The sequence below is a fragment of the Solanum verrucosum genome, unplaced genomic scaffold (assembly GCF_900185275.1).
Source record: "Solanum verrucosum unplaced genomic scaffold, falcon-dt-bn FXZP01000261.1, whole genome shotgun sequence".
Taxonomy (NCBI): Eukaryota; Viridiplantae; Streptophyta; class Magnoliopsida; order Solanales; family Solanaceae; genus Solanum; species Solanum verrucosum.
Genome location: NW_026019969.1, coordinates 872,622 through 899,662, shown reverse-complemented (window position 1 = coordinate 899,662; position 27,041 = coordinate 872,622). Strand labels below are relative to the sequence as shown.

At 34.6% G+C, this 27,041-nt stretch overlaps 2 protein-coding genes across 2 annotated transcripts; both read left to right on the top strand.

Annotated features, from left to right (window-relative positions):
* Nucleotides 1–1,118: 1,118 nt before the first annotated feature.
* LOC125815962 (UTP:RNA uridylyltransferase 1) lies at nucleotides 1,119–11,283 on the top strand. The gene is made up of 6 exons (XM_049495541.1): nucleotides 1,119–2,518; nucleotides 6,021–6,389; nucleotides 8,029–8,252; nucleotides 8,419–8,482; nucleotides 10,573–10,769; nucleotides 10,863–11,283. Exons 1-6 carry the CDS (start codon nucleotides 1,253–1,255, stop codon nucleotides 11,071–11,073), a joined length of 2,331 nt encoding a protein of 776 aa, XP_049351498.1. The 5' UTR covers nucleotides 1,119–1,252; the 3' UTR covers nucleotides 11,074–11,283.
* A 5,718-nt stretch (nucleotides 11,284–17,001) lies between these two features.
* LOC125815973 (glyoxylate/hydroxypyruvate reductase HPR3) lies at nucleotides 17,002–26,111 on the top strand. The gene is made up of 2 exons (XM_049495550.1): nucleotides 17,002–17,469; nucleotides 25,457–26,111. The coding sequence occupies exons 1-2, from the start codon at nucleotides 17,011–17,013 to the stop codon at nucleotides 25,973–25,975; spliced, it is 978 nt and encodes a 325-aa protein (XP_049351507.1). The 5' UTR covers nucleotides 17,002–17,010; the 3' UTR covers nucleotides 25,976–26,111.
* Nucleotides 26,112–27,041: the final 930 nt, after the last annotated feature.

Sequence of the window (27,041 nt, the reverse complement as noted above, 5' to 3'; positions counted from 1 at the left end):
AAAAGCATAAAAAAAACCCTATAAATATTAGTACTATTACTTTGTGTCTCTCTCTTTTTCTCTTTTTTTTTCTTGTCATTTTAATTATATTACACATACTTTATTTTATAACCATATATAGTTTAAGGTTATCTTTTATTTTTCCAAAGATGTATACTGTATAGTACACATATATGTTGCACACTGGTGTTTCCTGCATTTGTCATGTCTCTATTTCCCCCCCAAAAATTTCAAACATCGCAATGTGTGAATTTGATTGGTTATGTAAATGCTCTAAAGATACAATAATCATATATAACTCTCGGTATTTAGGGTTATAATTCGGATACTATCAAAGATTGTCGTAAAGTAATAAATATTTTTTAATTTTGAGATTGTATGAAGTCATCTTTAATAAAAAGCAAAAATAATTTTTTTGATATAAATACTAATTAGTCAAATCTTAAAGTGGATACTCGACACCAAAGGAGAAACTTAAGAAAAAAAAACTCATGAATCATTATTGTAATATTCAGTTGTTAACACATAAAATTATTTCTCATTTCGTTCAAGAGTCTATTTTTGTTTCTTTCTTTTCTTCTTCTTTAAGTTTTTATAGTCATAGTCTCATAGAATTCACTTTGAAACTAGAATATCTGACGAAAAGTGTATATGATATCTTTTTTAAAAAACATGATCACTTGCATACAAAGAAAAGGTTAACCAATGATAAATTAATTATTATTTATTTAATTAAAAAAATTAAATTTTCCATGACAAAAATGTAACTTATTTTGTACTAATAAGAAATTTATTTTGAGTTAATTACATGATCAATTAACTTTTTTTTTTTTTTTTGGTAAAACATACCCTATGTTTTGTATTTTTAGTATTCTTAGAAAATAAATAATGATAACTATTTTTCTAACTTTGATACGGAAAGAAAATAAATATTCTTTTTAATAGAATTTTTTTTCCATATGTTATTTTAATTTTCCCACATCATTTAGGTTTCGGTAAACATCCTGGTATTTTATACTTACTTTACTTATGTTATAGAAGACTCTTTTTAGTTTGCAGATATTTATATAAGTTTATATCAATAATTAAAAAGTTAACCATCTTTTTATTTTGTTTTTTCGAGAAATCCAATGAACAGACGGAATAGGTAAAGATTTGTAGTATTTCTTAGATCGAGAAAAAAACTGTAATTAGACTTCTCTGCTAAGTTTCTGCTGTGTTTGGATTCTCCGGCAAACATTAGTATCTAACCATGACCGGCGGTGGAGGCGACGCCGCATCGCCGCCGCTATCCTCACAGTCAACGCCATCCAACGGTGGGGAATTCCTTCTTCAATTGCTTCAGAATCATCCACATCAACTTCACTCTCGGCCGCAACCGCTGCCGCCGCCGCTGCGGCCGGAGTTGCAGACTCTGCCGCATGATCCAGCAGTTGCAGCAGTAGGTCCTAGTATGCCCTACCCGCCATTGTTCCATACTCCTACAAACCCTTCTGTTTTGCCCTATTCTCACTCTCCTCCTCTGTTTGTACCTCATAATTTCTTCATTCGAGGGTTTCTCCAAAACCCTAATTCTAGCCATACCATTAACCCCAATTTCTCATCTCCGCCTGCCCCAACTGGGTTCAGTCAATTTCAGCATGCGAGTCCACTTGGATTTGGATCAGTCGGAGAAAACATGGGCAATTTGGGGATTTTCGGTGCCAATTCTAAGGCGAGTAATTCAAATAATGAGTTTGATCATAATCTGATTTTTGGATCTTTACGTAGAGATATTCAAGGTAATGTGAGTATGCTGAATGACCGCTTCAGTGATGATTTAGCTTGTAAAGTTGGTAACTTTGAACAGAAAAACCAAGAATCAAGTTTAGCGAATGTTAGGATGTTGAATGGTGTGGAGGGTAAGCTTGAGAATGTCATTGGTTCAGGTCGGAAACAGTTGGGCAATTTAAGGGGTCTTGAGCAACAGAATAGAGGTGGAGGTGGAGGTGAGAGTGAGAGTAGTGGTTTGGGGCAGGGAAGACAGTTTCATAGTGGGACTGTAAGAGGGGCTGTGCCACCACCAGGTTTTTCAAGCAAGCCAAGGAGCAGGGATTTTGAGCATAATGTCGATAATGAGAAGAACAATTTTGTTGAGTTGAACCATAGGGGTATTGGCTTGAATCATAAGTATGAAAGGGAAAGTAAACATCTTACCAGGAATGGTAAGAATTATGCTATCGGTTCAGATGATCAAAGGGTTTTTCGTCAGCTGGATTCACCTGTCCCACCAGAAGGAAGTAAACTTCACTCTGTTTTGGCTTCTGATGTTGAGGATTCCACGTTGGAATTACATGGTGAGGATGCTGAGAGTGGGGAAGAAACTGTCTCTGGGATGAGGAATGTTCTAGGTAGGAGTTCTGCTCAAGGCCAAAGCGATCTGGATGAATTGGGAGAACATGTTATCAGTTCTCTTGGACTTGAGGATGAACCAGAAGAAAGAAGTGATAAAAAGAAACATCATGCCTCTCGTGATAAGGTATTCACTGCCCACATATGTTCCAGATTATATGGGCTTGATTTGGTGTGATGAATGTATAATATTAGTTAGCTTTAATGCGTGTCTTTGTGCTCTTGTGTATGTTAAAAAGTTCCATTGCCCAAATTAAGATTTAAGGTTACTTTTTCAGTGTTTGTACTTTGTAAAAGGAACTTGTTTGTTTAACCTTTTCTCATTTATGCTACAATGTCTCAACTATTTGGTGATATCAATTCTTGTAATCATAATAAATCTTATTTTCCAATGCAATTTCTCGGAATTGTATTAACTAATCCTCATTTTTTAGGGGTCCTAGAGATACTAATCAACATGTTATCTGGCTTTGACAGCATATATTTGTGAGACAGATAAACCCTTGACTGTGAGCAACTGTATGCACCGACTAGCTGAATTTCTAACGCATTGCATTTGAAGGTGTATGTTAAATGCTACTAAAACAACCTCTTTATTTTCTGGTTTCACTACTTTGGATCAAAGTACTTTGAGAGTGAATCAGATTTGACTTAGAAATTCAGATTGATTTTGGATGACATTTTCCTTGTGACATGGATCAGTGTGTCAAACTAACTTGACTTAAATTAGAGTTTGAGGATGATTCGTACACCAGTTGCATGGAGCTTAAATTTGAAATGAAGCACATTTGTTTGAATTGTGAATTTTTTTACTTTGCGGGTAACATTGAGGGGTATTTTCAGTGTATAAGAATACATGCTTTAATGAGGACAATTTTTTTTTTGAAACTGGTAACTTTAGTCTATAAATCCACATGTATACCACAACAAAAGTGTAGCTCCCCTTCAAAAGTGTTACAACTTACAGGGAAAGGCAGTCTTAATCTAAACTGCTGCCTATAAACAATCTAGCACATCAAAGATGTCTTCTGTCCTAGCTAATATATCTTCTTTACACCAAAAATAAAGAAGAGCTAAGCAATTCATTTTGATCTTCTGTAAGCTGTTCTTTACATTCTCATAATTCCTATTGTTCTCTCTTTCCAAATTGTCCACCAAATGCATGCTGGGGCAAGTTTCCATCTCTTCTCCTTATCTGAAGCATTGCCATCTCTATTCCAGCTGCTTAGAACTCCTTTAATGCTCCCTGGTTTCACCCATCTTATCCCCTTTTGACAAATGAACATTCTCCATAACTGTTCTGTCCATGTACAGTGCAAAAAAAGATGGTTAATTGTTTCTACATGCTCTCCACATAAAGTACATCTGGAGGCCAACTGATAGCCTCTTTTGTTTAAATTTCATGAGTCAAAACTGTTTCTTTTGTCAACAACCACATGAAGCAGTTTATTTTGTAGGGTGCCTTTGGTTTCCAGATCATTTTCCATGGCCAATCTGTCTCCTGTCCTGCATTCTTGTTGAGTTCCTTATAAATAGAATTTACTGAGAATTGACCTTTGGTGTCATTCTTCCAAATCAGCAAGTCCTTTTCAGTGAGGTTGCTGAATGAAGCTACTGAATCTTGAAATCTGCCACTTTGTCCATCTCCCAGTCATGAAGGTTCCTCCTTAGGAACAAATTCCATCCTTGTCCAGTGGATAGCTAGAAATTGATCAATTATATAAAAAGGATGTTTGCGTTTTCACCCTCTACTTCTTTTCCAAGCGGATTAAACATCATAATTTTTTTAATTTTTTTTTAAAAAGTCCAACTGTCAAAGTATACTTTCCTTGTTTGTAATCATTACTCTGTTCTGAGAGGAAGACCTACTTGATTGAAAGACAAAAGCTCGAGTGGATGAAAAGTTTGTGGTCCTAGTACATACCCTTCTCTGGTAGATTGGACTGTCTGGATGTGTCTTGGTACATTCTCTAAGAACTTTGTAATCGTGTTCTAATTCTCTAGCATATTGTGTTTTATTGGTGTCTCTGGTGCAATGTTCCAAAAAGTTGAGCAATGTATGGTTGGGGTGAAGAGGAGCGGAGGTAAAATTGAGGAGTATGTGTCATTTGACTCATTTCCCTTGTTTGTTAATGAAGGCAAACAAGTAAGGTGTTAACAAGGTTGTCTCATCTATCAATATCTATGCTATATTAAAAGTGGGAACCTCAAAAGTTAAAAAGCTGAAGGGCATACCCTTTTCATTAAATACCCCAATTATTAAACTAATATATAGTAATTAGCTTATTTTGATTTTTAATGAGGGTTAATTAGAGAACTTGTGAATCGTCACGTCTCTGGAAAAGTTTGGTCAAATGAATATCAGTTACTCATCTATGCTTCAATTCCAAATATTTATGCCTTGTCTAGAACTTGGCTAATCATTTTTGAAGGACCTTCGGAATGGGATAATCATCAGGATCAAGTAAAAACTCTGGTTTTCTCGTCATGGTGATAAATCATTACCTTGCGTGCTCATTTTTTCTTCCCTCAACAAACATACAGAAGCCACAGCAACCATTGTCGAATTCCACAATTAAATAAGCATTGTCTATTATATCAGGCACCTTAATATCGAAAAGAGAAGTAGTTAAAAACTATGTTACTCGGACTCTCCAAAAATGATGTTGCGCCCGTGTCGGATTCTTAAAAAATGCATTACTTTTGAAGGATCCGACACACACCGTTGATATTTTAGAAGAGTCCAAGCAACATAGGTTTGAAACATGTTACATAGGCCTATTTATTAATATAGGCAAGCAAGTGTTGACTCATTTCCCTTGTTTGTTAATAAAAGTAAAAGTGAGGAGTATGTGTCATTTGACTCATTTCCCTTGTTTGTTAATTAAGGCAAAAAAGGAGCTGTGGAAAGTTTCCCGTCATGCCAAGATCTTTCAATAAACTTAACTTGGATGCAAAGAAAGAAGTATAATGATTTTACTTTCTTCCAACTGCCCCAAACAATTGGAAGTTAATCACTATATCTCTTTGTTTTTTAGAATGGTTACAAGTAAATCACTAATATCTCACGAGGTTCCAAATAAATCAGTTAGGAGTCGTATAAAAATAATACTAAATAGAGTGTATTAGTAATAGTAATGCTTGCATTAACAATGCTTGATTAGTTATGTTTGCGTTAGTTATACATAGATTATTTCTTATGCATTGTTTGGTTTGGTGTATTAAAAATAACATGCATTGTATTAAAATATTTGTTTACAAAAATATCCCCCACAATTATGGTGAAAAAGATGTAAAAGGAGTTTTGAGGGGTAATTGGGTCTTTAACCATGTTAATGCATGCATTAAATCTCTTTGCATTATTAATATCTAGAAATCCATGGTATTAGTAAAACACTCCTCAATACACAATAGAGTGTATAATTAATGCAAACATTCGTTATACATAGCACAGAAAAGTTTACCAAACAAGATACTACTAATACATAAAACTAATGTATGCATTATTTTTGCTAATACACTCTACGAAACGCCCCCTTAATCTCTCTATCCTTTCTCCCGACTTTTCTCCTATCCTTCTTGAAACCAAACATACTGTTACTGACTCACTTTTGTGCTACTTTCATCAGGACTACCGATCAGACAAGAGAGGAGCATATATACTTGGCCAGAGGATGAGGATGTTGAAAAGACAGATTGCATGTCGGAGTGACGTTAATAGGATGAATGGTGCTTTCCTAGCAACATTTGAGTCCTTAATTCCTCCGGAGGAAGAAAGGACAAAGCAGAATCAGTTATTAGCACTGCTGGATGGAATTGTTAGCAAGGAATGGCCTGATGCTCGGCTCTATGTTTATGGATCATGTGCCAATTCTTTTGGATTCTCGAAAAGCGATATTGATATTTGCCTTGCAATTGAGGATGCAAATATTGACAAATCAGAGGTATTGTTGAAGTTGGCTGACATGTTGCAGTCAGGCAATCTCCAGAATGTGCAGGTATTTTGAAAAATTTAGCTACTCATCTTTTAATACAATAATATTCATATATGTACCATATATATCCAGAGTATACATGATGACGTGTCTGACACTGGCCAAGCTGGCCTCTAAGAGGGTCTTGGAGCGCACTAGGGTCGGTCTCAGCCAAAGGAGAGCGGGGACCAATCCAGGACTGGCCAGGAGGGGTCTGGTCCAAGGCCGTTTTTAATCTAATAAGTAATTTATGTCCTTGCATATTTCCTGTAGAAAATAAAAGGAATTGGCACGACTATTTAAAAAAAATTCCCTAAGCCCTATAGACCTTGGAAACAATACAACAACAACAATGACATACCCACTATAATCCCACTAGTGGGGTTTAGGGAGGGTAGGATCAAGGATGTACGCAGACCTTACCTCTACCTTTGTGAGGTAGAGAGGTTGTTTCCGATAGATCTTGGAGACAATAAAGGAAATAATTGATACATATGTATACTCACACATATCTATTAAAGGAATACCACAAATTGTCGAATAACTTATAGATGAAAACTTCTAGTTTGATAGAATGACTATTTTAGCTTAAAAGATAAAATACACGAACAGAGCAGAAATCATATGGAGGAGTCTTATAGCTGATTGCAACTACTTTATGATTTGAGAGTGATTGAACTTATAGGTCGAAAATTAATAAACAATTCATTTATTGAGTTGTTTAGATCTTTGCTTGAATTAATACTTTCTTGATTCTATTAACTAACTAATGCTTTGTCTGTTTTTCTTTTTGACGAGTCTAAAACTAAATTTTATTACCCTTTAATATCCCATGAAAGGCACTTTTGACTTCACAACATTTACTTTCATTAATATTATGAATGTCAATTTACGAAAACATGGATTTCACATTTTCCGCCTAATTGTGAGCAAATTTCAAATTTACCTAACAGGATCAAAATCAATAATATGTGGAGGTCAATTTAAAAGATTAAATATTTAATATCAGATCCGACCTGTATTTTGGGCCCCAATGTAATTCAAGTTAACGCACGGGCGGTCCCCAGTGGCGTAGGCAGAAAATTCGTGAAGGGTGTCCAAAGTAAAGCCAACATAGAAAAAAAATGTGGCCATGGGGAATTGAACCTCAGTGGCAAACACACTTTTGCACATTATTTCCACTAAGCTACCACTCTATATACAACAAAGTATTTCTTTTTTTAGTTAATTAACCGCTTTAAAGCAGACCACATTAAACAAAATAAACAGAATGTAGATGCGGTGATTCGAACTTGGGTATTGTGTACGTATTGGGCACACTTTTGCCACTGAACTACGACTCGTTCTTGTTGTTGAGGGTGTCCAAAATGCTTAATATATCAATATAAAGTAAGATTTGGCCTATACATAATGTAATTTTCCGGCGAAGGGTGTCCAATTGGACACTCTGGAGCAACAGTAGCTCCCCACTTGGCGGTCCCTGGCCCTCCCCTTAGTGAGCTGGATTAAGTCTACTTGTCATGTTCGATCCAGAGTGGAGAATCTTATATGCTTCTGATTTTTTATAAGGTCCTTAAGTTATGTGGCAAATTGTTTTTCCTATGGTGCTTCCTTCGGATTTGATTCTGTTCTAGTATGGTCTCTAACTCAAGTTTCCTTGCAGGCGCTTACACGTGCCAGGGTGCCGATAGTCAAGCTTATGGATCCAGAAACTGGGATATCTTGCGATATATGTGTGAATAATGTTTTGGCTGTTGTTAACACGAAGCTGCTTCGAGATTATGCACAAATAGATGTACGATTAAGACAGTTGGCATTTATTGTTAAACACTGGGCTAAGTCTAGAGGGGTGAACGAAACTTACCAGGGGACATTATCTAGCTATGCGTAAGCCTACATTTCGCTATTTCCTTTTCCCTTCTCTTTTTCCTATTCAATTCACGCCTTACCAGGTGACATTATCTAGCTATGCATAAGCATACATTTTCATGCTATTTCTTTTTTGCTTCTCCTTCTCTTATTCGGTAGGCTGACTTTTATTTTCTGCTTCCAGGTATGTGTTAATGTGCATTCACTTTCTACAGCAGCGAAGACCTGCCATCCTTCCATGTCTACAGGTGTGTTTTCTTTAGCTCTGATGTTATGATGTATGCATTGTTGTATGTGAAACTTGTAAGGTGTCACACTACCTGAACCGTTTGATTGGTAAATCATCACTGCAAGGGGAGTGTGCAAAATGTCTGCTGGTTGGTTGAGTGTGGACGGCTTTTTTCATCACTTGTAATTTATTCCTCTAGTCAATGACTGTGAATTCTTAGTTGTTTGATTGAGTTCGAATTGGTTTGGTCAGTCTGTTCTAGTCACATGTACTTTTTTTCATCACGTGCCTCTTCAGTTAAGCATGTATCGTTTTCTGTAAGGAACCAAACTGTTGGTTTCAACATGGTGATTTTAGATTGTGGAAGAACAAAAATTAAAAAGTTCATCATACCTATAGTCTTAGTCCTTTTTTTTTCTCTGTTGGGGGTTTCAGTTGTTCAGTGTCTCTTGCTCTATGTGGAGAGTAAGCTTGAAATTTATCTTCTTTGGGATCTTTAATAATATTTTTCTTCTTAACCAGATGATAGTTTGGGAAAAATCCTGAATTACAGTTGCATTTAATTTCATATTTAGACTTTGGTGTGGCTGTTGACGACACATCTTCGCAGAGGCAGACCCACATGTACCTGGCAACTTCTAAAAATTTTCGCATATATATATATATATATATATATATATATACTCCCTCCGTCCCAATTTATGTGAGGTATTTTGACTCGGCACGAAGTTTAAGAAAGAAAGGAAGACTTTTAAAACTTGTGGTCCAAAATGAATGATAGAAATTTGTGTGGCTGTAAATCATTTCATTAAGGGTAAAATAAACATTTTATAGTTAAATTGTTACTTAATATAGAAATGTGTCATTCTTTTTGGGACTGACCAAAAAGGAAAGTAAGTCATATAAATTGGGACAGAGGGAGTATATATATACACGATAGTATATTTAATTGTGCACCCTTATAATCAAAAGCTGTCTGGGAGCACTGGTCGAAGTCTCCACTTTAAAGTGCCACAATGTGGGTTCGAATCTCGCGAAAGTTAGTATTTTTTGGCCTTTAAAATCAGATTTTTCTTAAAAATTAACCTTTTTAAAAATTGTCTTTATTAACCACTCGTTTTTGCCACCTCATCTGGTCCCACCCTTAACCTTACCCTTGAGTCACTCTTAGTGGTACCCCCTATCTTCAAATCCTAGGTTTGCCTCTGCATCTTCGGATTAATAATCACATCTTCGTCTTAGAGCTAGAGCTATGTAGAGTGTGAAAGACGGTCTATTTTTTTTTTTTAATTAAATAACGATTCAATCATATCATTTTTTTATGGAGAATTGTTTCACCTTAGGTGCTTGCCACCTTCTGCCCTTTGTTTTTTTCTCCTTTGTTAGTTTGTTAGAGTGGAGGGATAGTTTCCATGTAGAGATTTTGATATGCTAATGAACTAGTTGCCTGTTGGATTGTGAAACTGCATTTTCTATTTTCCCTTCTCTTCAATCTTCAGTGTATGATTGTTCAGCGTGGATGCTCATTAAATGCAGACATGCATGTGATACCATCTGAACCTGTATCAGCATTCTGTACTAGTTTAATTTAATCTCACATAAATGATGTAAATCTTGCAATTTGGTCTCATTCTGTACTTCATTATAAAGGATCGGATAGAAAGTATGATTAAGAACAAATATAAGTGATTTGTGCACATGGGTTGAACGAAAAGAAAGAGGTTCCCCAATATGCTTTAGCATGAAACTTGCTGTTCTCCTTTTTTTCCCCATCTAATAATCAAGTATAGTTCATTACTAACATCAGTTAATCAATTCCTCATCGAAAAAAGGAAATCAATTTCTTAATGTGGCACAACACTGTTTTGGAATATTTACCCCTTACATGTGCTATTCCTCGGCCTTGCGAACTGATTTGGACAGTGTCACCTGGCCTTTGATGTATACGAAAATACTTTTCTGCTGCTGTAGTCATGAGGAAACAATTTTTTCCTTTTTGGGTTGAGGTGGTATTCAGGAAATATATAGTTGAAAGGGCATTTCTACGTTCTACTTTGTATGAAGATAGTTATCCTTTCTTCACATTCTTTTTCCCTGTCCTCTTATCAGGGTATGGAAGCAACCTACTCTGTTACTGTTGGCAACATTGAATGTGCTTACTTTGATAAAGTGGAAAAGCTTTATGGTTTTGGATCTCACAATGGTGAAAGTCTTGCTCGGTTGGTGTGGGCATTCTTCAGCTACTGGGCATATTATCATGATTATGCAAATGATGTTATTTCCGTTCGTTCAGGAAGTACAGTGAGGTAAGGCATTGTAACTACTACTGATGTTCTTGTTGATTATATGTTTTTTACCATTTCTCTGAGCGAATTTTCTCCATGTTTGATTATGTACAGCAAGCGAGCCAAAGACTGGACTAGGAGGATTGGGAATGACAGGCATCTGATATGCATAGAGGATCCATTTGAGGTTTCTCATGATCTTGGTCGGGTGGTAGACAAGTTCAGCATAAGAGTATTGAGGGAAGAATTCGAACGAGCTGCTGAAATAATACAGTATGACCCGAACCCGTGTGTGAAACTCTTTGAACCCTATATACCTAGCTGATTTGGCCTTTTGTTCAAGAAAAACAACCAATAATTATAGGAATGTCCGTCGTGCTGTAAATTTGTTATATGTCCCTTCTGGTTTTGGCTTTCACCTCTTAAGTGTATTTAGGCGCTTTTGATCTTCATCTAGCATCTAGGTGTTTTTGATGTAAAGAACTATCTCCTTGAATTCTATGGTTTGTATTCTATTTATTTTGCATATTGTTAAGGCATTGTTGTTCTTTATGGGTTAATCAGCTATCGTTGGACTTGGTTGGGTGATATCAAGACACAGAAACGTATTAGTGAAAGACAGTACTAGAAAAGGAAAAATAGTAAAAATGGCTGCTTTGAAGCTGTTTATTTGGATTTGAGCCACGTATGACATAGCGCGTGTGTGAACCATTTGGGGGTTCAATATTCATAAGTTCGATTAAATTTGAATTTGTGTCGGAAAATCCCATATTATGAGGTAAAGCACAAAGGTGAATCATACCTATGGGGACTCAAACTTGAGTTGGTTAAGGAAGAAGAAATATTTATCACTCCACCACAATCTTTATTACCGAAGAAAAACCTTATTTTTACTTTCTAATATATATATATATATATATATATATATATATATATATATATATATATATATTATTCCTTTGTCCCAATATGTGTAGCATTGTTAAATTTTTTAAGTCAAATGACTTTGCTTGTTGTCTCAACTTTTTACTTATCTATTAAATAGTTAAATAAAATTGTAAATTATTTTGATTTATAGTAAATGTTAGATACTCATATCATAAATATTAGAATAGATAAGTTATTTTTTTTCTTCAATTTATAGTGTTTTATTAGTTCTTCATTTTTTGTATTCTATATGATTTTCAACACTCTTTTAACATCTTGATTATTCAAATTCATGCTATAAAATCATTAAAAGGTGTAGCCCTCCTCTTCAAAAGAGCATGAGCAAAGTGAAAACTAGTCTTGAGATTCCTTCACACAAAGGAGAATATTTTTCATGGAAATTGTTTTTTTTAAAAACATTTTCTTAGATTCAAGTTGATTTCTACTTATTTTTTAGGTGCGGAGAATACAATAAACATAAGAGTAGGAAGGGGTGGGAGGCATTGGATAGGTGCGGAGAATATAATAAACATAGAATATCACTTATAAAATTTGTTTTTCTTATTTCTATTAAAAAAAGTCATATTCCTTATTTTTAAAGAACATGTTTCTCTATATAAAATATTTTTCAAAACTTTTATCCAATCAAATATGAGAAAATAAGAAAATATTTCCCTCCATACCAAATACACTCTTAATCAGAATTCTCGAGTTTTGAGCCTGAGAATGAGAAATAAAAAACTAGTCCAAGAATTTGGTTACACGCGCAGCCTGGCCTGGGAACTTACCGGTGGTTTTTATTCAAAGCTCTATTGTTAATTAGCTTTAATTGTATTAATCATACTTTGCCAATTATACAAGTACTATATTTAAGATAACTATTAAATCACTCCACTTGGAATTTAATTTATGGCTGCTTTTACTTCCAAAATCAACCAACCAATTGCTTCCAACTTACAAGCAATATTTTAAATATTATTATTCTTATTATGTATTATACTTATTGGGATACTATCTAGTATATTCATTTTATTTCATTATTATTAAAATTAATATTCAGATGGTGGAGAACAAAAGAACGTGAGTGAAAATGAACAAAAAAGCTAACGTTGCCAATTTAGACCAGCTACTTTCCTCTCAATCTTGTCTATTCATAATTACAAATTCTAATTATTTGGATTAAATTTAAACCTTATCATATATTGCAAAGAGCGATAATTTTTTTTTTGACATTTAACTAACATTAGATAAGATGGACGATGGAATCAAGAATTAAACTTTATCGATGTAAAACTAATGATAGTAACGATTTTAGTATCTTTCGTTACCATTGATTTCTCTTTTCTAGTATCTTTTGTTTAATTTTTTCCGGACATTTTCACTTTTTATTTGTTAAAGAAATTGGATTGATATACGGTTATGTTAAAACTTGAAGCTATATTAATTGGTTTTTATGAATACTATACTAGATAATGTTTAGTGTTTATTAGGTGTAGCCATTGTCACTTTTTATAATTAACCTTCCTTTTTATTTTTTGGAATTATTGGTACATGTCTATTCTTTCAACTTGAATTGATCGATTATGGGTCCAAATTTCGATAAAAGGAAAAAAATATTAGGTGATTTGTTTCTATTTGTTTTAGTTTCGATAGATAGAGTTATTTAGTATTGTTGGTGATAGAAAGTAACAAGTATAATATATGCTATAGAAATAATCAAAATGCGCAGAAGCTAATTCGGTTTTTTATTTTTTATTTTAAAAAGATCAATTATTCCATGATTTGGTGCATGTTTACTGGCTTTGGAAGGCTAGCTACGCAACCCCCTACAAAAGTTCAAAAATAAATCAGCTTTTAAAAAAAAGAAAGACATAAACATCAAGAAAATGATTTTTTTTTTAAAAAGAAAGAGAGAAAAAACAGACCCTAAGTTTGGGATATGTTCAAAATGGTTTTTTAAATATATGATTGATCAATTTTGATTCTTTAAATTTGTCACAGTTATCATATGTTTGATCTAAATGAAATAATTTAACCTTATCTGATCGCCAGATTTAACAATACATATTATAAGGAAAGATTTAACACATAAACTTATATTTATAGTCGTAGTTTTTACAATTTCTATAATTTTCGCTGAGCAAGATGCAAATTTTGTAAGAAGGAATTATCTATTTTTGATGTTTGGTGCAATTTTTGGATTGTACTTTTAAAGAATTGATAAGACTTTACGGTGTTTCTGATTTTTTGTTCTCTCCCATAACATAAAATATCCACATTTTTTAAAATATTGAAGCAAAACATAAGTGCTCATTTTTATAAATTTAGAAGACCAATGTATTTAAGGCTATCATTTTAAACCTAGCCATAAAGATAATGAATCAAATTTGTCATTTTATCTTCATCATTACAAAAATTATTTTTATTTTGCTTTTAAAAAAAATAAATTAATTGTTTTTCGTTGAATTGTGTGTTCCTATTAAATTTTTTTCATGAGACTTTAATTCCTTATTGACAGTCGTACAATTATTATATATATATATATATATGTGTGTGTTTGACAGAGAAAATAAATAAATCATAGGAACATATAATGCAGTTTCCAAAAATCATAACGTGGAGATTCTTACCATGTGAATTTGTGAGTAAATTGTGCCAAGGTCTTTGGAACAAGTATCAATTGATTGATTTTAATCTACAGCTCAATGGTCAAAACAAACAATTTAAAATTGGATCGGAATATTTAGTATAATTTCTTATATATGTAAAAAAAAGTTCGACCAAGAATAATTTTTGGACGAAATAATATTTCAAAAATCAATTCAATATTGTAAATGGTTATGTCACTGCTTTTAATATTCTTATGTCATAATATTTCAGTTACTATAAAAGTATAAATATTCTTATGTCATAATATTTTGATGACAATAACGTATATATTAATAAGAAGAAAATGAAAAGCTAAAATTAATTAAATTTAATTATAGTTTTCTTTAAAAAAAAAGGGTAAAGTGGCTGTGTGCACCACCTTTCATTGTAAACATCTTCTGGCACAAGCATGCCACTGTCTCCCCTTTTTAATGATTTATTATATTTATATTATTATTATTATTATTATTATTATTATTATTATTTCTGTGATGTAATAAATAATTGAATAATCATAATAATAATAATAATATTCGTGTGTCAGTCATTTGTTATCTCAAAGCTCACTATTTGTTCACCCAATGCCACTAAATGCAGCTTCAGATATAAAATATTTTTTTCTAAAATAAAAAATGGTGTATTCTTTATAATAAAATATTTTGTAGTGGTAAAATTTTAATAGGAGTAATATCTATATTCATCAAAGAATAAAAATGATTTTATTTTGAGGATGAAAAGGAAAAGAGTTGACTTTTGCCTGAGAAATTTCAACAACAGCTAATGATTCCAATGAATCCTTTTTCATTATTGGTGTTTGAATTTATGAGTGTTTAACGGTGAGATTTTGGTGAAATTTATACTAAATCATATAGGAGTAGTAATTAATTTGAGAAAAAAAACTCCAAATACTGCATTATTTTCAAACTAATCCTATTTCTTTTTTATGTATGGACCACTAATAATTCACAATTTGTAAAGTGTATACTCATCGTTCAACCTCAATCTCTACTTTTTCTTTTAATAGAGAAAAAATTAAATTTTGAATCAGTCTTGAATAATGTTAGTAAGTAAGAGTCCCCATTAAATTTATACGCAGTTTTTATGTTGATTGTTGGCTATAAGCCTATAAATTATAATTAAGCGTTAACGATGATAATTTCTTTAAATTTTGAATTTGTCTCTATTTTATTGTTGCGATTTATTTAATTAAATTGTGTGTATATATATCTAATAGCGGACTGGTTTGGATCTTTTCTCAACTAATTTAGTGGCAATCAAATACTCCTCCTTTCATGTTACTCATCCATGTAGGTCTAACACATTTTTTAACAATTTTTTTAATTAATGATGTATTTTACTAAACTAATTTTGTTAATTATATTTTGAAATTATAAATTTGACTAGTACTATTTTATATAGTCATTGAATATTAAGACCAATAGAGAAAAAATTAATTAAACTCTCTTGATTTGTTAAACTAGACAAGTAAAAAAGAAATATCTATTATTGATACAAAATCAAATAAAATAAAACGATGAGAGTATATATATTAATCACTTATTATTTAGTAGTCAAGTGACATGATTATTTTATTTTTTTTAAAAAGTAAAATTTAAAATTTATAGTTTAAAATAGGTCATCGATATTTGTTTGGCTATAAATCATTTCATTAAGGTTAAAATTATTATTTTAATTAAATTATTAATAAATATTTAATATATCATTTTTTTAGAAGGACTAAAAAAATCAGTTATACAAATTGAGACAAAAGAAATATGTAATAATATCTCGATAACTTATTGAGTTATTGTACTTCATTAGAAAAAGATAGCAAATATTTACATTGGCGAAACTAGAATTTTAAGTTTATGAGTTTTGAATTTTGTAACGATAATTTCAAGTGTTAATCACTTGGTTCTAAACATAATATTTAGGTAGGGAAGCTAAAAGTTCGGGTATGGATTCAGTAATTTTTATTTAAATAATGTATTTGTAATACTCTTAAACTATGTGAAAGGAACAAAAATGTCTCCCGTTTATAGTTTGGCTCAAAAATGCCTTAGCCGTAAAAACTTTGGTCCAAAAATTCCCCTATAGTTACTAAATGAGTCAAAAATGTCATTTTTCGAATAGATATATTATTATTTTTCTTTTTAAACACATCTTCTTCCTAATTAAAATATAATTGAAGAACCATGTTCTTGTTTTCTTTCTTTTAAAGCACTTTAACAAATAAAAATGTAAGAATTTTTTTTTTCTTCTTAATCTCATTTTATCAATTAAAATAGAATAACTTCATGTACCCTTTCGACAAATATATAAGATCACAATATAACCATCATTAATTTATATTTATATAACGATAAAAAATAATTATAATAAAAGAAGAAATATATTCATTTTTTATTTTATGAATTGAAGTAAGATAAACATTTGCTAATTTTAAAAAATATCATTACCAAAAAAATATGTTAAAAAGAATATAACAATATTATTTAAAAAATGAATATTTTGACCTATTAAATAACAATAGAGACATTTTTTTGATCAAACTACAAACGGAGGACCTTTTATTCCTTTTGCATAGAAGAGTATTTTTTGAACCTTTTTTATCTTATTTTTATATACACTATCTCACTCTAATTTTCGCCAAACATTCCAAAGGCTTATCCTCTTACTCTAATCAATGACAGAAGCTAAAAGTGAGTTGCCGGAGGTAATAGTGGTGGGGCGGCCAACGATTTTTAAATTCTACGATGAAGAGTTATCGAAAAAATTTAGAATGTTGAAATCATGGGAATCTTCACTTTCATTGGAGAATTATATTTGTAAACATGCTCAATCTGTAAAAGCAATGCTTTGCTCTCCTAAATATATCGGCAGCCAGATTTCTTCCTCCGTGTTCCGCCTCTTACCGTCACTCCGACTTATCGTCACCACCAGCACTGGGCTTGACCATATTGATCTGGTTGAGTGTCGCCGCCGCGGAATCTCCATTGCTAGCGCCTCAACTCTTTTCTCTGAAGATGTTGCTGATTTTGCTGTTGGATTGTTGATTGATGTTGTTAGAAGGATTTCTGCTGCAGATCGGTTTGTTAAGAATGGACTTTGGCCTCTTCAGGGCCAATTCCCACTCGGCTCAAAGGTACGAATGCCATGGTTTTTCGGATCTGATTTTACTTGTTTTTCATTAGAAATCAGATTATGATTTGTGAATACTTGTCCTCTTTTAATGTTTAGAGTTCAATTTACTCATGATATCTCAGCCTCAGAATTTAGGGGTGGTTGGTTAGACCTTTCCTCATCCTAATAGTGTCACAGTTGAGGAAAAGTTTGGAGATTTAAGATCTCTATTTTCAAAATTAAACATAATAACATTTACAATGTAGTCGTTTACACACTTTTGTTTATAGAGATTGATAGAATAGATTCATTCACTACCAGTCAACGGACCAGGTCCCTTGACTCAACAAGAATGATGTCTCAGAAAGAATAATAACAAAAACACAACACAAGTAGCTTACGTGGAAGCTTTCTTGCTCAAGGGAGTAAAATCACGATCTGTCACACAAAATTTTCAACTATTTTCACTAATTTTCCTTAAGCAAAAACGAACAATAGTTACAACCAAAGTGAGAAGAAGTTACTAATCTCACAACCAAGTAATAACTCTATTACTTGAAGAGCCTAAACAGATGCCACATTGCCCACTAAGTTATCACCACTAGACAACTTAAGATTTCAACTAAGCAACACACCGATTGCCCACTAAACCACCCAATACTAGATGACTTAGAAATTGACTAAGCAGCAATGCAATGTTTCCCATAAAATCAGTTACTTCTAATTGATTTGGACTTTTCATCAAACACCAATATCTGAATCCTTTATAGATTTAGGAACAGATTTACAATGTACGTGCAGAAGAAATAATCCTAAGACAACTAAGCTTGCAGCCCTATCAGGTCCCTGTTGTTCTTGATGATGATTCTTCACTTTTATTAGCCTTTGCAAGAGTTCTTGAGAGTTTTCAAGTTGCAAAAACTAGAGTTATGACTTTTGGACATAATCTTTATGAAGAATAGTCACAACCTTCGATGCAATGCCATTGGCTGAGGTTTCTGCCACAGTTGAAGACTGTGCACCAACCAATTGTACTTTTTCCAACCTGGCAGTTGTGTGTATATTTGCGCCCGGGATCAGAGCCCTTTACAAGGTCCCGGAGTTTGTCAAGTCATCAAAACTACAACTAACATTTTTCTCTTTTTTGATGATGACAACTATACACACAGTGCCTACAATTTCTTCATTTCTTCCCCCTGTCAACAAGACCCTTCTACCAACCTAAGCACAAGCACCAATGATTCCCCCTTTTGGCATCATAAAAAAAAGTACAGTAAACTAACATAACAAGTAAGTTTGTTAAGAAAGATCACAGCCCAAGGCAACAACATCATGAGTCTAAAAAAAGAAAAGCAGAAAGAGATAGAAATTAGTCACAACAAAACAGGAATCAATATCATAGCACAAAAGTCAACATTCAATACATTTAAATTAAACTGAGTTTGAGAACCACCTTGGACACTGTCCACACAAAAATAAATACAAATGAAAGGACTATGAGAAAGGAGGCTGATGGGAAAAGGACTTGATGATACGAGTGAGTCTGGTATTTATTTCATCATTATCTTTGATCGCTTTCTCTTGAAGAGCAACAATTTTGGCCAGGAGCACCTCATTCTGTTTCCTCGACTCTATAACTTCTGCAGTACCAGGTCCCTATGTTTGTACCTTGAGCAACGCAACTTTTAAAATAGCAATTTCAGCATCTCTGTTGCTCACACACATAGTCATCTCTTCCAACTCATGTTTCAGCTGATCTTGTTCCATTATCAACTGAGATACCTTTCTCAGTGGATTTCCCTTTCCTTCTATACACTCACATTCCACCAGCGTACTAAGGGTAAATGATTGTATAGCAGTTCCAATTTTACCTGCTTCCATTGGTATGTTCAGATGATGAAACACCTTGGTCAAAAAGTAGACATACCCTATGCTATGTTTACCCTTGCGTTCAACCACAGTCTTGTCTATGTGCTCTAGCATAAGGGCTGGAAGATCTATTGGATCAAACTTGCAAAGTGACTCCATGATGAACAGATCAGATGCAGAAGCGATAGTTCGCTTTTCTGTTCGAGGAAGAAGCACCTTGTTGATTCCCTGGGACATGCTTGGAATCGTGCACACATTCTTACACTGAAGACAATGTCAGGTCTGCTAGCTGTTAGATACAACAGTGATCCAATAATCCCTCTATACATGGTTTGATTCACTAATGGATCAGTCTTATCTGCTCCCATTTTTGAGTTTGTACCCATGAGGGTATCAATAGGTTTAGAGTCCACCATGTGAAACTTCTTCAGCAGCTCCTTTGTGTACTTCTCTTGGCAAATTGAAGTACCACTTGGTGTTTGCTTGATCTGCAAACCCAAGAAATTTTTAGCTCTCCCATCATGCTCATCTCGAATTCATTCCCCATTAGAGTAGCAAATTCATCACACAAATGTTCAGAGGTGGCTCCAAAAATGATATCATCCACATACACTTGGATGATTAGCAGATTTTGTTCCCTCTTCATAAGAAACATGGTGTTGTTTATCTTCCCCCTTTTAAAACCATTCTTCAGTAGGAATTTGGACAACCTTTCATACCAAGCTCTAGGGGCTTGTTTCAATCCACATAAGGCCTTGTTCAGCTTAAACATATGATTTGGTAAGTCAACATTCTCAAATCCAGGTGGCTGTTTCACATACACCTCCTCTTTCAGGTCTCCATTCAAAAAGGCACTTTTAACGTCCATTTGGAAGAGCTTGAATCCCATGAAAGCTGCAAAAGCTATAAGAATTTTGATGGCCTCCATCCGAGCAACATGGGTAAATGTTTCATCATAGTCGATCCCTTCCTCTTGATTACACCCTTGAACAACCAGTCTAGATTTGTTTCGTGTTATGACACCCCCTTCATCAAACTTGTTTATGAAAATCCACCTGGTCCCTATGATAGTTTTGTCAGCAGGTGTGGAGACCAGGTACGACACATTACTCTGCTCAAACTGATGTAGCTTCTCTTGCATTGAATTGACCCAGTCAGCATCTTTCAGGGCTTCTTTCACATTCTTAGGCTCAATAGAAGAGATGAACGCTGAGAATGCAACCATATTTCTCGATTTGGACCTGGTTTGCATACCAGAGTTTAATAGGGAGATGAGATTCTCAAGGGGGTGAGATGAACTGTGCTTCCATCCAGGTTTAGATACCAAAGGTTGGGGCTGATTCGTCTGTTCTTCTTCTTCTTCTTCTTCAGAGTCATCATTCTCAGGAGAATGAGTTTCTTCTTGACTTGCAGCATGAGACTGACCAGGTCCCTCAGTAGGCTGGACATCTTCATTTATCTTCTCAGATGGACCAGGATTAGTGCTATTGGAATCTTGTTTTCCTTCAGCTTCAGGCAAGATAGCTTCATTATTCTGAATTTTGAATAGCTCGTTAAGATCATCATCGTCCTTCATCTCCAAGCTCTTCAAATCACCACTTTCATCGAAGACCACATGAACACTTTCCTCAATACACCATGTTCTTTTGTTGAAAACCCTGTAGGCTTTGCTTGAGGATGAGTACCCCACAAACACACCTTCATCACTTCTGGGATCAAACTTTCCCAGATCATCCTTGCCATTGTTCAACACAAAACATTTGCAACCAAATGTCCTTAGATAACTGAGCTTGGGCTTCTTGTTGTTCAACAAATCATATGGTATTTTGTTCAGAAGAGACCTAATCAAGCACCTATTAGTCACATAACACACAGTGTTGATTGCTCCAGCCCAGAAGTTTTGAGGCAGATTTGACTCGATAAGCATGGTTCTGGCGATATCAACCAGAGTTCTGTTCTTTCTTTCCACCACAACATTTTGTTGAGGAGTTCTGGGTGATGAGAAGTTATGATTGATACCATTTTCTGCACATAAAACATCAAGCTTAACATTTTCGAATTCCGTTCCATGGTCAGACCTGATCCCTGCAATCAAGCAATTTAGCTTGGTTTGGATCATTTTGAAGAAAATCATCAGCACGTCAGTTGTCTCTGACTCTGACTTGAGAAACATAGTCCACGTGAATCTTTAGTAGTCATCCACTATCACCAAAATATACTTCTTTCCATTTCGACTTTGGATTTTCACAGGCCCACACAGATCTATATGTATCAGTTCAAGAACTCTTGAAGAGCTTACTTGCTTCTTTGGTTTGAATGAGGATCTGGTCTACTTCCCTTTGACACATGCATCACACACTGTGTTATAGCTGAACTTCAATTTAGGCAAGCCATGGATCAGGTCCCTAGAAACCAGCTTGTTCAATAAAGACGAGCTCAGATGACTTAGCCTCCTATGCCACAAGTCGGCATTTGCACTTTGAGCACTTAGACGTGTCTGATCGTTTCCATGAACTGTTTCCCGTGCTGCCACATACATGTTTTTCTGCCTTCTTGCCATTAAGATCACCTTCTTGGTAGACAAAATGGTGACGATGCAATTTTCTGATGTGAACTTGACTTCGTTTCCCTTATCACATATCTGAGAAACACTAAGAACACTGTACTTTAACCCACTCACATAATTCACATTTTCAATAGAGCTTTTAAGAGATTTTCCAATCCTGCCAACTCCAAGGATATACCCTCTTTTTCCATCGCCAAAAGAGACACCTCCTCCTTGAAGTGCTTTGAGTGAAATGAAGTTTTTGGTATTTCCAGTCATGTGCTTTGAGCATCCACTGTCCATGAACCAGCACTGACTTCTGCTTCCTTCACCCACCTGCAATAGAGATTATTTGTTAGACTTGGGAACCCACTTTATTATGAGTTCCCAAAAGGGTGATAGGGGAGTAATAAGAATATTTCTTGCCCAATGAGGCAGATTGGTTTTCTTCTTGTTCCAGGACTTAGACATGGGAGCAGGTCCCCCTTTTTGAACCTTTTTTCGTCTAGAATAAACTGAAATTTTTTCTTGTAAGGCCTTCCAGCCAGGGCAATCCCGTTTCAGATGGCCATTGCGACCACAGTGAAGACACAGTAAATTGTCAGAAACAAATACATATTTACTATGAGGATTGTAAGGAAGATTAATGTTCAAACTACCCAATCCCTTTCTGTTGTAGTTGTTTTGACTTGTGATGTTAGAAAGCAGTTTGGTGGAACTGGTCCATTTTAGAAAAGTTTGAAGTTCTTCTTTAAGACGGACCAGGTCCCTCTCCATCTGATCGTTTATTTCCAAGGCTAGAGCAAGTCTGGTCTCAGCAGTATTCAAATTTGCTTCTAGCTCTGGTTGCAAACTAGTGGCCTTCCCTTTTCTTTTCCTAGATTTCTCAATCATTATGCTTAATTGATTTTTGAGTTCTAGATTTTCAGCTTCTAGAACTGTCAAATGTTCCTCGATGAGTGATATGTGAACGGCTGTTACTGTCTTTTCTTCACCAAAAAGATCTAGGTTAATGTTCATCGAGTCTTTTTCAGTGGTTAACTCTATGACAGACTCAATCAAAACATTTGCTAGATTTCTCAACCTTATAACAAAATAAGAGTTCAAGTTTTGTTTAATATCGAGGAGAGTTGCCTTATTTTCATCGTCCTCGTCATCTGATTTTGCCAGAGGGCAAACAACCCATCAAACACGTTAGCATCATCTTGAACCGTCAGCATTGATGCATCATCAGGGCATTCTGACTCTCCTTACTCACTTGAGGACTCTCCCCAAGCAGCAAGAGCTTTCTTCACAACATAATCAGCTGCAACTTTTCTTGCATTCTTCTCAGGTACCAGGTCCATCCTCTTATCTTTTTCACCTCTAAGTTTTTGATACTCTTTGTTTTCAGCTTTAAGCATTGGGCAATCTCTTATAAAATGATCTGTCATTCCACACTTGTGACAAAGGTCACTAGCAGATGCAGTCCTACGAGGATTCCCTTCTTTTCTAAACCCTCCATACTTTCTCACAATTTTCTGAAATCTCTTGGTCAGATAGGCCATGTCATCCTCTTCACTTGAAGTTTCACCTGGTGTGATTTTGAGAACTAAGGACTTATCTTTCTTGGCTTCCTTCTTTGAGATGTCTTGATTTTTGTTCATTTCATGGGTCTTGAGGTTTCCAATGAGAGCATCTATTGTCAACCCTTCAAATCCTTGGCTTTAGTAATAGCATCTACTTTGCTTGCCCAGGACTTAGGAAGAATTCGAAGAACCTTCCTAACTTGCTTACTAGTGCTGATGGGCTCACCCAGACTTCATAGCTCATTGGTTATGGAAGAAAGTTTAGTATGCATTTCATGATTGGCCTCTCCTTCCTTCATGGTGAAGTGTTCATATTGAGTGGTCAACATGTCCCCTTTGATTCCTTCACCTGCTCTGTTCCCTCATGAGCAGTCCTTAGACAGTCCCAAATTTCCTTTGCGGACTCACACGCAGTGATGCGATTGCACTCTTCAGCACAAATACCACATACTAGCAGCTTTTTAGCTTTATAGCTTTTTTCGATCTTTTTTCTGTTTTCCTCGTTATACTGTTGTCGAGTCTTTGGAACAACTTTTGTTATTTCACCATCCTTGACTTCAGTGGTTGGAATGAAGGGTCCGTCTAACACCTTGTCCCATAGCTCGCTGTCTTCAGCCATTAGGTAGTCATGCATCCTTGTTTTCCACCAACTATAAAACTGGCCAATAAAGTGGGGTGGTGGTGTAGACGATTGTCCTTCTTCTAGGTTCAACAAAGCAGCCATTCTTATGCAGGAACCTCTCTCTTGGTGTTAACCAGCTAGAGAGAACCCTCTCTGATACCAATTGATAGAATAGAATCGTCCACAATCAGTCAACAGACCAGGTCCCTTGACTCAACAAGAATGATATCTCAGATGAATAATAGCATAAACACAACACAAACAGTTTACGTGAAAACCTCCTTGCTCAAGGGAGTAAAACCACGACCTGTCACACATGATTTTCAACTGTTTTCACTAATCTTCCTTAAGCAAAAGCGAACAACAGTTACAACCAAAGTGAGAAGAAGTTATTAATCTCACAATCAAGTAATAACTCTATTACTTGAAGAGCTTAAGCAGATGCCACACTGCCCACTAAGCTATCACCACTAGACAACTTATGATTTCAACTAAGCAACACACTGATTGCCCACTAAACCACCCAACACTAGATGACTTAGAATTTGACTAAGCAGCAATGCAATGTTTCCCACCAAATCGGTTACTTCTAATCAATTTGGACTTTTCAACAAACAACAATATCTGAATCCTTTATAGATCTAGGAACAGATTTATAATGTACGTGCAGAAGAAATAATCCTAAGACAACCAAGCTTGCAGCTCTATCAGGTCCCTGTTATTTTTTAGGATGATTCTTCACATTTGTTAGCCTTTGCAAGAGTTCTTGAGAGTTTTCAAGTTGCAAAAACTAGAGTTATGACTTTTGGACATAATCTTTATGAAGAATAGTCACAACCTTCGAGGCAATGCCATTGGCTGAGGTTTCTGCCACTTCTGCCACAGTTGGAGACTATGCACCAACCAATTGTACTTTTTCCAGCTTGACAATTGTGTGTATATTTGTGCCAGGGATCAAATCGGGGTCAGGTCCCTTTACAAGATCCCGGAGTTTGTCAAGTCATCAAAACTACAACTAACAAAGAGATTTTATCTCTACAATTTTAATGTTTTTATTAGTTTTTAATATGTAGTCCAGTTGGTCAAATTTCATATAATAATATTTTGATTTTTAGTATAAGTTTTTGTTATCTGATTTATCGATATCATGATTTGTAATTGTAAGCTTCTGCATGACGCCCTAATCACTTTCCAACCCAACACTATGATGTAGGATTGCAAGCTCAACCATCAATTGTCCTTGGGTTCATGTCAACCCTTAGTTGGCTACTAGGACTACAACACACAACCTTATTAAATCAAAAATTGACATTTATGTACAATGTAATTTTCTGTGTCAAGCGTGTTGGTAACAATTTTTTTTGTGGATTTTGCATTACGAAATGCGTATTCTTGACGATGGCAGGTGGGAAGCAGGAAAGTTGGAATTGTTGGGCTAGGAAGCATAGGTCTAAAAGTTGCACAAAGGCTTGAAGCATTTGGCTGCACTATATCATACCAATCGAGGAACAAAAAACTTGTTTCTTACCCTTTCTATCCTGACATTTATGAACTAGCAACCAAATGTGATGTCCTAGTCATTTGTTGTGCATTGACAGACCAAACCCACCACTTGATCAATAAGGAGATTCTACTGGCACTGGGAAAGAGAGGAGTAGTGATTAATATTGCACGAGGAGCCATAATCAATGAGATGGAGTTGGTACAATGTTTAGAGCAAGGAGAGATTGCAGGTGTTGGGTTGGATGTTTTCGAAAATGAACCTAATGTTCCTAAAGAGCTCATTTCATTGGATAACGTTGTGCTCACACGACATATTGCTACTTTTACTGAGGATTCTATAAGAGCTATATATGAACTCGTGTGCGGAAATCTTGAAGCTTTGTTCTTTAACAAACCTTTGATCACTCCTCTTTTGGATTAGCTAAAAGCTCAATATATTTATCAAGGTTGAAAATCATTGTTATATTTTGATATTTATCCACTTCTCATTTTGGATTTTGTCCCGTTTAAGAAGAATTATCGAAATTTATTCTGTTTGATTTTAGTATTTGAGTTTCATTTTCAGCCTGTGGTTTCTCTGGTGTGGTGTTAAAGGGTTTCTTCGGAGGGTATTTTGGTTGATTATGATTACATGTAGCCTCTTCTCCTTTCCTCAATTTCTCTTTTACTATTGTGTACTCTCCTATTTTTATTTTTTTGTGTAGTAATATTTGTGGCCTTATTTACTTTGTATCATTCAGCTATTTGGTTATTATATTTTTCTTGCAGTATAATCTTACTTCGATAGCATTTTTTTTATTTGAGAATTTATCGGAAATAATAATCTTTCGAGGTAAAATCTGCATACGTGCAACATCAACGATCCGACTTGTGAAGTTGTTTTTAAGTTGTATTATCGTTGCATGCACATCTTTCTACTGCCACAAGTTACAAATTTTGTACACAATTTTTTCACGAGTCAGGAGCCAAAAGGGCAAAAAAAATTGTCAAAAATTCCAAAATGACACATCAAATTTTTTTAAAACCAAAAGGGAAAAATCGCTCCTGACGAAGTGATTTCCCTCTGACACAATGACTAAAAATCGTTGCCTTTGGTTTTAAAAAAAGGCAGTGATTTTGTCCAAATTTTTTTTTCTTTTTTTTTATTAAAAATCACTGCCACAACAGTGATTTTAAGTCAAATTTTTTTTTCCTTACACATCGCTGCAGGGGCAGCGTTTTTCATGCCTATTGTTAATTATTAATAATAGAAAAATGCCTATTCATGCCTATTGTTAACCAAAATCGCTGCTATAGCAGCAATTTTGAAGAAAAAAAGTATTTATTTTTTTTGAGAAAATCGCTTCCTTAGCAACGATTTTTATTTTTGTTAATGGACGACGTCAACTTTTGTCAGAAGAAAATCGCTCCTGACGGATCGATTTTACCCTTTGGGTTAATTTTTTTTTTGATGTGCCGTTTTAATTTTTTTGATAGAAAAAAGTTAC

What these genes read in the sequence shown, in the direction of transcription:
- LOC125815962 (XM_049495541.1), top strand. Translation starts at nt 1,253, where the DNA reads ATGACCGGCGGTGGAGGCGACGCCGCATCGCCGCCGCTATCCTCACAG. An exon ending in CCATCCTTCCATGTCTACAG is followed by an intron (nt 8,483 to 10,572) that starts GTGTGTTTTCTT and finishes TCCTCTTATCAG; the next exon opens with GGTATGGAAGCAACCTACTC. An exon ending in CGTTCAGGAAGTACAGTGAG is followed by an intron (nt 10,770 to 10,862) that starts GTAAGGCATTGT and finishes GATTATGTACAG; the next exon opens with CAAGCGAGCCAAAGACTGGA.
- LOC125815973 (XM_049495550.1), top strand. Translation starts at nt 17,011, where the DNA reads ATGACAGAAGCTAAAAGTGAGTTGCCGGAGGTAATAGTGGTGGGGCGG. An exon ending in AATTCCCACTCGGCTCAAAG is followed by an intron (nt 17,470 to 25,456) that starts GTACGAATGCCA and finishes TGACGATGGCAG; the next exon opens with GTGGGAAGCAGGAAAGTTGG.